General features: G+C 38.4%; 1 protein-coding gene across 17 annotated transcripts in view; it reads right to left on the bottom strand.

Annotated features, from left to right (window-relative positions):
* Positions 1–333: 333 nt before the first annotated feature.
* Positions 334–12,626, bottom strand: part of KCNMA1 (potassium calcium-activated channel subfamily M alpha 1) — a 432,171-nt gene continuing 419,878 nt past the window's right edge. For 5 of the 17 annotated variants that reach the window (XM_088526406.1, XM_088526413.1, XM_088526415.1 and 2 more), the window contains 4 exons: positions 11,541–11,735; positions 9,974–10,092; positions 8,013–8,237; positions 840–1,103 (listed from right to left, as the gene is read on the bottom strand). In XM_088526406.1, coding sequence (XP_088382532.1) covers positions 1,079–1,103; positions 8,013–8,237; positions 9,974–10,092; positions 11,541–11,735 — 564 coding nt within the window. In that variant the 3' untranslated portion in view covers positions 840–1,078. Of the gene's footprint in view, positions 1,104–5,948; positions 5,978–8,012; positions 8,238–9,973; positions 10,093–11,540; positions 11,736–12,626 lie in introns of all 17 variants that reach the window. The other 12 variants (XM_088526407.1, XM_088526414.1, XM_088526416.1 and 9 more) reach the window with 3 other exon arrangements.

Below are 12,626 nucleotides of genomic sequence, written 5' to 3'. Positions count from 1 at the left end.
GGAGAGTTTATAGTTCATGATTTCATGTGCTATTTATGCCTGCTGGATTAAAGCGCTCTAACGCATGGCAAAAGGAGAAGAATTCCCAGGCTTCCAGGAATTAGCAGCTGCTGGCAGCTAGTGGGAAGCAGTGTGGAATTACCAGACTTTGACATTTATGGGAAGTGCTGCCTATGAGCACCCTGCCCTGTGGCTCCCTTCGGTGCGCGCGCTGCGGACGGAGGGGGACCTCAGTCTAACCAGCGATGAAGATGAGCGGTGCATGGTTCAGGAAACAAAGAAATAAAAGGAAAATTCAGAAGAATGTTACGTGTACAAAAATATGATTTCAACTTTGAAAATAAATAAGTTCAGTTTATTAAGAGCTGGTGCCAATGCTGAACAAAATACACATCCTCCAGTAAAGAAACATGTTGGCGAACTATTCTTGTTTTCTTTTTTTTTTCTTTTTTCTTTGATTTACTAAAATACAAGTTGGACCTTTTTTTTTTTATGTAAATATATCATTTGTCTCCCTTAATTACATGTCCTTGTAACTGTGACCATCATTCTCCTTTAAGCCGAAGACTGAACAGATTATTATTATTATTATTATTTTAATTCTTAGGAGTCTGGCCACATATGCAGCTTTTTTTTAAGGGAAAATACTTGACAATGAAAAAAAGAAAAGAAAAATATATTTTTTTCTAATAAATAAAAATAATTTAAAACGCTAGAGGCTATACATGACTAGTTCTGACTGTGTTCATTTATAAATGAGATAGTTTCCAAAATACGTGGAAGCAATATTAAAGGCAGACAAACAAAGATCTGTCTACTTTATTTCCCCGTAACGCTCGCCCTTCGCAACGTCTCCAGCAGTGGTTCAGCATGTAAGAGGAATAAATGTCACATCACCATTCATGGAGTTTGTCAGGCTTTAAAAAAATAGTTCTGGCCTCCAAGGAGTCAACATTCATCTTCCACTTCTCGGATTGGCGGTATCAAGCTGCTTGTCGATTTGTACTGGTTGATCTGGTTGGCCATGTGAGTGCTCATGGGCTTGATCTGAATGTTTCTGGGATAGGCATTATCCGGCTCATCTGTAAACCATTTCTTTTCTGCTACGGAGCAAAACGGGTAGAGACAGAATAAGGAGGGGAAAACAAGAATTTTAATTAGAGAAGCACACATACACACACACCAAAAAAGAGCAGGGGCAGCAGTCAGTAAAGTTCATGGAAAAAAAGGCAATCAATAGAAGCTGACTTTGACTAATTACTAGCAGTACAGTGCATTAGATTTGATTAATACCTTTGGAAATACTTATCATGAGAGGAGGATGACATGTCTGCAGATCTGATAGTAAGGAAGGTGTTAAAGCAAACTGGCAATTTGCTTGTTGAACGTGAGAGCTGTTTTACAAGCTCAGGTGAATGCCCTCTGCTTCATTTATCGAAAAAGAATGCAAATAAAGAGCTAAACCGAGACGCCAGGTGGAATGAGGGCGATGTGGAAAAGAGCACGCGGGGCCATACACAGGTGGGTGCCTAAAGGGTCACTGGCTTCTCTGAACCTTCCCACCCCGAGGTGGCCGGAGCCACTGGCCCCAACCAGGCACAGAGTGCTCAGCGGAGACCGTCCCTTTGGCATCAGCTCCCAGAGACACAGCAGGAGGTTCCTGGTACCCCCTGCTGCGGGTGGGAGCAGCGTGGTCAAGCAGGATGCCAAGAGGCTGCAAGGATGAGCTGGTCCTCGCTTGCCCAGGGCTGTGCCCACTGCACTGAGCTGTCCCTATGCAGATAGGGCAAAAACTTATTAAAAAAAATCCCTAAACTCAAAAGAATTATGTTTTTGATTCCCATAGAGAGCAACTACTTGTCTCATCTTATAGCTGCAGATAAGTAGCTTTATGAGGTGTCTCTGTTCATAGACTTCCAAACTCCTGTTCTTGGAGTGGTTTATGGTCTTTGTTGCTTGCGCCTCAACAAGCATCCATGCATGTGGGATGTGCATCCTTCTGGGGGTGAGCACAAACGGGTCACGAAAGGGATTCTGCAGCTGTGCTGCCTTCACTATGAGTTTCAGCACTTTTACTGCAGATATGGTATTTACGTATCCCTCCACAACAAACTCCAAACTAATTAAGATTTAACACTATTGTTTCATGACAGTTTTGAGATCAGTGTTTATTCTTAAAAAAAAAAAAAAAAAAAAAAAAGATCATCATCATCCGGGGGCTTTCACTCAAGGAAACCATAACAACTACATTGTTTTTGCTGTTTTTTTCTTTAAAATTCCTTTCAAAATGTCCTCTCATTTGAAATTAGTGTAAATATTTCCCCCGCCCCACTCCGAAATTGTCTGAATCTCAACAATGTTCCGTCTGCAATCTTCCTCTCTCTCTCCTACCTATTATAATTAAGTTCCCTTTGATTTGAACAGATTGGACGATAGGAATTCATAATGTTACATCCTGCACACTGAAGCTAACTGATTAAGTGCTTTAAATTATTCTTCCTGACAGAATGATAAAGTTACAATCTGTTCGGAGATGATCTACAGCTTGCCAGACTCCTACTGCTTCTTTCTACATTCATTTATCTTTTTGTCAAGCAGTTAGGAAAAAAAGGCCTCTATTCCATAGATCTTTTAAAGTCATCAGAACATCTGAATTATTAATGAGACTTTAAGGGAATGGTTCCTGATGGGGGTTGGTTTAAGAAAGGTTGTAGGAAAAAAAAAATCTGGGAATGTGTACACATCAAAATAATTTCAGCTCCATTTAAAAAACCATTTAGTTCAAGTGTGACACATGAACCATTATGCATTTGTGAAAACCAATTTTATGTGATCTACGATTAAACTAACCTTTCAGAGAGGTGTAAAGTGTGATGGTTATCATGTTTTAAAAGCCTTGCAAGATCACATAAACAATTTCAAACTAACAGTTTTCTAATGGTTTGTGTTTAAAATGATTTCGAAGCAAGTTAAGCACGCTGTACTTTTATCTCTGTCTTCTTTTTAACATATGCAGCACAAGCATTCCTTACAAACAGAACTTCATGCACGTTAATTCGCTCTCAGAGCAAGAAAGGGGTCACGGCTGAAGTGAGCATGTCCCCAGCCACCAGGCAAACTGTTGCCACCTGCCCTGCTCTCCCTGTACTTGCCATACAAGCCAGTTATTAATTCATCAGTCTTAACCAAAAAATTCATGTACATGGAGTCATCTTTAAAAAGACACCGTCACATTGTCTTTACTTGACATACAGAAACCTACCTGCAAGTCTATTTCTCCCCTCTACTTAAACTAATTCCTCTTTGCCAGAGCTAAAACCTCGGTCCAGGCATCACCATTTTTACATCAGGTGCTTGGATCTAGCTTTGTACCTTCCCTGTCCCTGTCCCGCTGTTCAAACCGTATTTGGCCAGAGAATGACAACCCTCATGTGAAAGCCCTCCCACACGACCCTCTCAACTTACCTTTCAAGCAGGAGGTTGGTGCTCCTTGTTTTTACCCTGTCCGCTAATACATCCTGCCCCAGGTACATAACTGCCCTCTTTAATCCCTTGCACGTCTGATTATTTTTTAATTCTCACAGTCCAACGTTCAGGTCTTCCAAAGTCAGCCCACATTTCGACTCGTCCCAAGCAGCCCGCTTTCCCTTACCCATGAAATCCTGTTCTAAGTCTTCACAGGCTGGTTTATGCCCCTGTGTTTTCTGTTGTTCTCTGTCATGTTCTGTCAGTCTCTCTCCCGTTTGGCATATGCATCTTTATCCAGAGAATCAAGCATATGTTTCTATGTTATAGAGAGAGTCTTAGAGCAGACCTGTTCCTCTATTTTATTTTTGCAAGAGCTGTTTAAGGCAGTCCCTGATCTTCCTACGCTATTTGATGGGTATGTTTTTGACAGCATCAGCTGGGAGCTGTTGGAAGAGCTAAGCAACTTCAAGTATCAGGAAGTGGGATACATTTACTTTCCTTTCAAACACTTATGTTTGTAATGGGCCATCACCACCCAAGTGGGAAATGATGATTATAAAGCATGCTTATATTAGAAATAAATAAATATTAATATCCTGTGTAAGAATGTTTCCTGCAGCATCAAAAGATATCAATAATTAAAAATAAAATGATCAAAATACAGATTTCTTTCACTTGAGAAAAGACTCTAGCAATTCTCTCAAACAGGTTTCTTTTCCTTTGCTTTAAAATTGCTGTCATTAATTCTGTCCTGGAAAATTTTATTTGAACAGATATCACTGTAAAACACCCTCTCTTCTGAGGAGAGGCAAAGAATGCAGCAGGTAAACATATCAAAATTTGCTAACTGTGTATTCTTATCATAACCCCTGTTCTGGCTACAGTCGTTTTAAAGAAGACATTTTTTTCTTGTGACACTTGCAATTTCAAATGAAGTTGGATGTATGTGTTTGTGTGTTTGCACTTACATACATGCACACCCTGAACAGGTAACTGGTTTAAAACTCAGTTTCAGTTCTCACATTTTCCTTGTATATAAGAAATAAGTAATGCAAGTTTCTCTATCAACCAACTCCCTAATTATTTGTTTGGGAGATTAATATTTTACATGCAGCTAGCAATAACTTGCGGAGAGGGAAAAAACTATTCTTTCTGCTCTCTATTCTGGGCTTGCCCTTTGATGATTTTTTTGAACTACTTAGGCCAATGGAAATTTTACTATCAATGGAAATGGAATGACTAACAGTTCAGCACCATAGGAACATTTGTTTGAGGTTTTGGGGGTTTGCCTGCATGTGCTCTAGGTACTAACTGTGTCAGATCCACCTGTAGCTTTCCTTGTGGGAACCACAGAGACCTGCTGGAAGTGGCAAGACCTCCACTTAAATCACTGATATATCATTAGTTGCCATTGGTAACAATACAGTTTTTGTACTTTATAAACTAACCATGGTGTTGACTAAGACTGACTCGGATTTGGCTTAGATTTCGGCACAAAAGGAAGACTGCCCAGTATATATACATCAACATAAAAAAACTTTGATGACATAAGTGATTTAAACATCCCTCTACTTGTCATGACCAACAGCCACAGCCTCATTACTATATCCTTACGAGAAAAAATTTCACCACTGCAATAAACCATTTGATCAATTTGAGTATAGTTAGTAGAGAAAATCTGCACACAGTATAACTAAATGGCAAAACCTTAAGTCTGCGGACTTAAGGACAAAAGACAGAACAGAAAATGGACATCGGTGTAGCCTGAAGAATTCAAATGTGCATCCCATATTAGATATTTTTCTTCTGTTGCTTTCAAAGTACACAAGTTATTTCTCTAATGTAGAGTGTTTATACTCTCTGAGTTGCACAATTATACAAACACTATATTTTTGGATATAATCACTATTATGTAATATATGACAAGTGGTTTCATATTAACACCCTTCCTTCCTCAGCTAAAAGGAAAACAGATAAAACATTAATGGAAAAGCATTTTGATGTCAAAGCCATTAACATTCTTCCAAAATGCATAACCGTTCTCAACTATCTTCAGTCAATATTGCCAATGTAAACACAAAAAAGATGCTCATGAGCATAAATGGAGAGGAAGAGGGAGGAAAGGAGTGGGGATGGGAATGAGGACTGGGAAATTAAAATAACATCTGTATCAGGGCAGCACCTTCATTGAGCAGGAACCTGGGCAATTACAAGAGGACACGTGCAATCAGAAAGGCAAGCTGATGAGAGAATAAAGAAATAAAATAGGGTTGAGCAACAGCAGCAGCAGCAGCAGCCAGTTTAACTTCTGGTTTGGGGGAAAAAAGGCAAAAAAAAAAAAGGAAAACAAACAAACAAACCAATAGCTGAATAAAGTTGTAACTATTTTGGTTTTTAATTTCACAAGTTTTCACAAGGACAAGTTATAGAAGGAAACCCACAGCATTTGCTAGATCATGCAGAACCATTAATTGTCATACCTTGGCCCATTCTATTCATCCTTGTTGCACTTTAGAAAAAGAAGTAAGCTATGTAAGTTTTACAATGCTTTTAAACTGTCATATTTTCCGTTGAGCACTTTAACTGGCACATCCTTAAAGTTATAAATATTCTTAGGGCAAAACGTCATAACAACTTCCTTTGCAAAAAGAACACATGAATTTGTCTCTGTGATCAAGAGCAACTGTAATATACTCGTTTGTGGGGAGCAAACATAATTTGCAACATTTTTCCACTGATAAGGCTTACAGCTGCATTTGAACACACACGTTCGTATATACTGTATTCCAATCATGATGCTTAGCACTGCACAGAGGCACTCTGTGTAGCCCACTTACTTAAATGGTACCAGGTTTTGTCAGTAAAAGTGCTTGGCTTCATTGTCAATTCACACAGCAAGCAAATCTTCAAAATTATCATGCTTGGGGAAGGGGAAGGTAGAAAACAGCACTAACCATAAAAGCACCTTGTCTGGGTTGGCAGTTACCATGCTAGTCACTCCCAAGGCTGAATATTTATTTTCTCTCTGCATGCTGGGGAGCCACTGGAAATAGCATGTGTTTTTCTGGTCTCCCTTTCAACTACCCACAAAAAAAACCCTCTTCACACTGCCCAGAACTGTTTCTACATCTCGCTGGTTGGCATTCAAATTTTAAAAGATAAACTCAAATTGTGATTGTCTAGCATAGTTTCCTTTCCACTGCTTTATTTAATCCCCTGCCACAATTTTTGTTTGGCTGGGCTGGTCGCTGGTAAGACTCCACAAGAACCAAATTTGAGCCAAATGGCACAAATCCTGGGCTCAGTGGATGTTTCCACCATCCTTCTTGCTCTGCCCATCTGAAATGGGAGAGGAACCTCTCAGATCCTCAAGGCACTCAATCCTCACCTCCCATATTCCTGCTCATGGTGAACTGGCAGCACCTGCTGTAAAGAACCAGCCAGGATTTCTAGAGTATCTCCTAAGAGCAGGACTCTTATTGAGAGATTTATACCATCACTCTCAACTTGGAAAAGTTAAACTACCATCTGGGGAAAGGAACGAAGTCCCTTGAGGACCAATACTTAAAGCATGGAAAAATGCTTGCTCTTTTCTGAACATTATTTATTCTGTACATAAGGTGACTAATTCACCTTTTGAAGACGTAAAAGTCCCAGGAAGGCAGTTTTTAATGACTTACATCCAATATTTATGATACATATGGCTTTTCATCCCAAATGTCAAAAGTGAAAGAAAATATAGCTATTCGTGTGGCAGTATAAATAGACAGAATAATAATTTAATATGCAATTAGACTCTTCCTAAACTTAAATTAAACCATTGGAGTTTTACAACTCCATGCTCAAACAATTTCAGTGTTAAAGGGAAAAGACACTATCTCCAAAAGGCTAATATTTTAAAGAAAGTCCTTATACAAGCAGAAAAGTCCCTGATGTTGCTTTGGTATAAAAGCAGGTGCTTAACAATAATCTATACAGAGTGAGAGCCTTACGCAGTATCAGCTTTTAGAGTGAAAATCAGTGGCTTTTTTTTTTTTTTTTTTTTTTGAATGGGTTAGTTTTTATAAGCTTCAAATAAATGTAGTAAATGTAAATACAAATATATATATATAAAAAAAATTACCCCAACATACATCAACACTTCTACACTAAATGAATTTTTGTGTAACTGACATCAACAACAAGTGTCCATGTTAAATATACTCTGTTTGCTGATATGTAGTGTAGTTACTGCAGTGAGTTATTTATGTTTTCAGTGTGCCTATGGGTTTGGATTTTTTTTCTCCCCTAGAATCATAAATAACTTTTGGTCCGTCTGCTTTGTTGCTGTTGTGCTTAAGGGTTTTATGGTGGTGAAATAAAAATGACCATCACATGCACACTGTCATACATATGCAAAATATGTGTACAAAAAGGGATAACTCCATGGGAGAACAGGGAACATTTACTGCTGGAAACGTTAACCGGGGAGAATGGGTGGTGGATGCAGGTTCACACACAGTGGGAGCAGGTACACATATCAAAGTCTATCTTCCTGCACATACTTCTGTTTTTCCCGTGAATCCCTGGTCTTGGTGCGGTTGGGTCGGTTTGCTGTTGATGGAATGGAGTGAACCGATGAGCTCTTCTTGCTGGAAGAATAGGAGGAATGGGAAGAATGAGAAAGACTGGCCCGGGACTGGCCAGCATTGTGGTCAAATTGCATCAAACAGAAGATCAAGTCTGTCGGCACAAGCTCGAATTCATATGGTGGGTTTGTGATAACATAACTGAAAAAAGAAAGAGAAGAAAAAGTTCAGAATTGTACTAAAACATTTCTGCCAGAAATGTCATCTCATGAATATTTATCTTTTTTTTTTTTTTTCTCCCATTTCCACTGGTGTGTGCACCATTGCAGCTCACAACATACGTCTTACGATTTGGGCCTCCCTATAGCTGCTCCCACATTTCTTTTTGCATATCTGCTGTCGAGTGGGGCAGGCAAACTGACTGAGCAGGAGGTTCCCCAGGGAAACCACATCATGGCTGTGCAGGGAATACACCATGCAGGTCACTGTCCTGCAATGACACTACTAGAGAGCTAAACACACTGCCCAAAACCTGCAGTAACCTATCAGCAATGACATTTAAAAGAATGAGTAAAAAGCAGGAAGATGATGATTTTAGATGCAGTTCATTCCATAGGGGAATATTTAAATACTGTCAATAGAGCAAGGAATATCATTATTTGTTTTTATTTTGACATAATAAAAGATAAGGAAAATATATTACCAAATTTGCAGTGGGATCAACTTTTTACTTTTTTCATTCATTACAAATGTACATCCTGGCTTTAAAGAGCATTTATAAAGAGAAATCTGCACATATCCAAGAATCCAGCACCAAAATGAAAATTCTGTCAACTGCAAGAATCCTCCACGTATGCAAGTTCCCCTTCAGGAGCAGGAATGGCTCATAGAACCTGGCGCTAAATGTTTTCCTGCATGTGAGGAACATCATGCTTGAACAAGGCAATAGGAATTTTCCATCCAAGGCAGAAATAAATAAAAATTGATCATGAAGCTCACAACATCTTTTCAAAAGATGTTAGTACTCATAAGAGATCTGGTTTAGCTGCCCAGAGGACTAAGACACTTAGTAATCCAGCAAATAATCTCAAGTACAGCAAGTACGGTGTACATCTAAACTGAAAAAGTTTTTCTATAACCTTTGTCCAGAATCTTACAGAGAGTAAGCTTTTATTTAAAAAAATATATATATGTTGAGCTGCACTGCTGTTTTTTCCATTTCAACCCAATAACAATGTTTTTGGTAGAGAATGAGACAGTAACAGATGGTAGAACTGCGATAATTCTGGGAAAGGTTTGCATGTGTATTTCTAGTAGGCACTTAATTAAAACACATTTCAAGTAAGCTGCTAACTGGCCTTCAGTTTGCAAAGATAAAATTGTGTGTGCTCTAAGACTTGTTCCTGCTGAAGTAAAAATGTAGCCTCCTAATAGTGGTTTCCACATACAAGAGGAAATGATAGAGGTAACACCCATAGGAAGCCCACAGGAGTACTTATTCTGAGTATTAAGAAAAAGGAAAATGTAACTACTATTATGTAAAGTATATCATTAAAGGAAATTGGAAGTTAACCAGGTTCTGCTAATGGTACAGATGTATTGTTGATTGACATTAGCATACAGAAATCTTTTTCTTTCTTGTATGCAAAGCATGGATGATCATAAATCTAACAAAATGAAAATGTGTGCTCTAAATTTACTTTATTTTTTTTTCATTTAAAAGTGCCTGAAACATATGCCTGCAAACATTCGGTATCCAGCCTATGATTTGAACTCAGCTAAATAATCATCTTGAGTTAGCAAAAGTTAGCATTTGTAGCAAAATTAGAGCAAAAATAGAAAAAAAAGCTCTTTTTGAGATTTGCTTCAGGCACTGTGATCTTCCTTGCCCAGAAGCCTGAAAAACAGTGAAATAGAGCTTGAAAAGCAGGACTTACCGTTTAGTGCACTGGCTAGGCGTACTTAGATGTGCATCCCTTAATCGATAAATTCCAAAGCAAAGCATATTGTATGTTTTCAGTGCTTTACAAAATAGATCGCCATAACAACCTCCATCCTATAAGAGAGAAAAGAAAAAAAAAAAAAAAAAAAGGAGAGAGAGAACAGAATTATTTTGTCTCCTTTACCTGTTTAAGCAATGACAGGGAGAGAGGGTTTCAGTCTGACCCTCTAAAAAAGGACACTGGATAGACTGTTTGCTGCTTGTCACGAAAGAGAAAACGTTACTCAAGGAAACAAATAATCTAAATGTTTTATTTCAAACCAAGCAATTATGTAAAGTGATTATTATTTTGAAGAGCACTGGCCTATGAAAAGATGCTAAATTGGAGAGGGTGGGGATTTGGTTTAAGTTGGAAATGTAAATTTTCGGATCAAGCAATGCATATTCAACAAATTATGATGGCTATTGTCTTAACAAATTGGTTAGTATTTGTGACTCTCTTTGGCAGAACAACACTGCCAGCTTGACATATAAAGTCACTAGGGAACACAACAGAAATTAGAAGACAAAATGATAATAAAATGTCACCGTAAAATCATATTCATAAAGAATAAAAAAAACTTTTGCTTAGCTAAAAATGACTTTATATTTGATATCTGCATATCCAAAATATTGATTTTAGGTAGCAATGTTAATTAACAGTATTAATTCATTCTATCATCATTTACAAAGTGCAATTGAGTTTCTGAGGTAGTATCATATGAAAGATTGGTATTGCTCATTGTATTTGCCAAAACATTACTCTGAGTAGTCAAATATTTTGATGAGCTGTTAATCTCAGCTATGGGAAAGGACCCCATTTGCCACTACAGGAAATGATAGAGTGTTTGTATCTCGTATACCAGATTAATTCTTAATCTGTGATTTTCTGTCATTCCTATGAAAGACACTGCTCCATTCTCTTTGGTGAAAGCTGGTGAATATAAGGGTAATTTAAGAAATGTCAAACTGTGCGTCATCATCAAGGGAAAGTGGATCTTTTGCCATTAGTCTCAAGAAGACTACATGATTTGGTCCAGAAATTGAGGTTTCATTTGAATTTTCATTCATCCAGAAAGAGCAGAAAACAATCTTTACAACTTTGTTTTCAGGCTCATAAGTATATTTTAAACAAGAACTGGAAGCCTCAGAATATGCAAAGATTAAACAAGCCCATCAAGACCCAACAGAGGTGCAGATACTGTTCATAGGCGTCCATTTCTCACCATACAAGTCAGCTCATCCATCTCTTTCAACGAAACCTCAGCAAAGTCCCATTTTTTTTTTTTCCCACTGTGCATGAAATATCCAGAGGAGAGGTTTGAGGGCTCATATGGCTTTGCAAAAAGGGTAAGGGCAAACCTGGCACCTCTTGCTGTAAAGTGTCCTTAGAGCTTCCAAAAGCTTTGACAAATTAAATAACAGAAACAATATGCTAATTAGGACAGATTTTTAAGTGAACGTGAGAGAAAGCAAATTGATTGCAGAGTAGCTGCCGTCCTGCTTTTCTGCTGTGCTCTTACCCCGAGGTCTGCAAAGGGCCCGTCGTAGAGGGCCAGCTGTGCCACTCGACACCGGTCCCTGTTGGCCAGGGTCTGGGGGGTGCTGTAGCCTCCCCGCAGCGCGTTCTCCTCCGCGATCAGCGCCTCCAGCTCTGGGGTGGCTCCTCCTGTTACCAGCGTCCGGATCAGGGTGAGGATATTGTCATTGAAGTATGTCTGCAGAGATAAAAGAAAGCTCCTTAAGCAAACACCATTAAAGTCACAACTGAAGACATCCAAATTACAACTTTTCTGGGTTTCTGCTGTTTAAAGTTCTTGGCTGTCTCTTCAAATAATTTTATATAGAAAGTGAAAAGACAGCAGCTTCCAATTACTCTATTTTCTTCTATCCCATTAGGCTCCTATACTAGATCCTGCCTTCTAAACACCAATTCAGGCTGATTTTTATTAAAGTACAAAAATTTGAATGATTTATGTTTCCTATAATTGGTGTTAGTAGTGATGCAATGACTGCTTTCCTTCGCATTGCCTTCATGTCTAATAATGGGCTTTAGGACATGTAATTGTAAAATTCAGACCACATTTAAAGCTTACACAGGCTAGATTGCCTTTTTACTCTTGTCACCAATTCGTTGGGGAGCTGCCTTTGTGCTGCAAATGTCATTACTTATTACTGCGGCTGGACTCTAGCAGTCTAACCGATGTATTGTACTAAACATCTTATTACGAGACTTGACAGTGTTCAGACATAAGCATGTATCAATTAAACATCTTGAGTTCATTCCAGATAAATGTATGATGAGTTTGGGATCCTGGTGGTCCTTTTAAAAAACTCTAGGGTATAGGGTAAGTGTGGTTTATTAGGGAAGATTTACTCCACACTGACATTTTGCCAGCATCTGTAGCGTCGCTGGTCTGTCAGGCAAACAATGGGCATTTTAAATATTAATTTAATGCCAGATGAATGACTTTCAAGTTCACTTAAAAGTATAGTGCTGTATTTCAGAGATACTCAGTTAAATATTTGCAATGTAAAGTATATACTAAGCAAAAAATAATCACTGCCAAAAAAAGCAGACACTATCACTTAAAATGTCACTAATGTCT

This window comes from Tinamus guttatus, unplaced genomic scaffold (genome assembly GCF_059628265.1).
Source record: "Tinamus guttatus ecotype Peru unplaced genomic scaffold, ASM5962826v1 Tinamus_guttatus_pri_ptg000246l, whole genome shotgun sequence".
In the NCBI taxonomy this organism is placed as follows: Eukaryota; Metazoa; Chordata; class Aves; order Tinamiformes; family Tinamidae; genus Tinamus; species Tinamus guttatus.
This window is presented reverse-complemented; position numbering and strand designations above follow the sequence as displayed.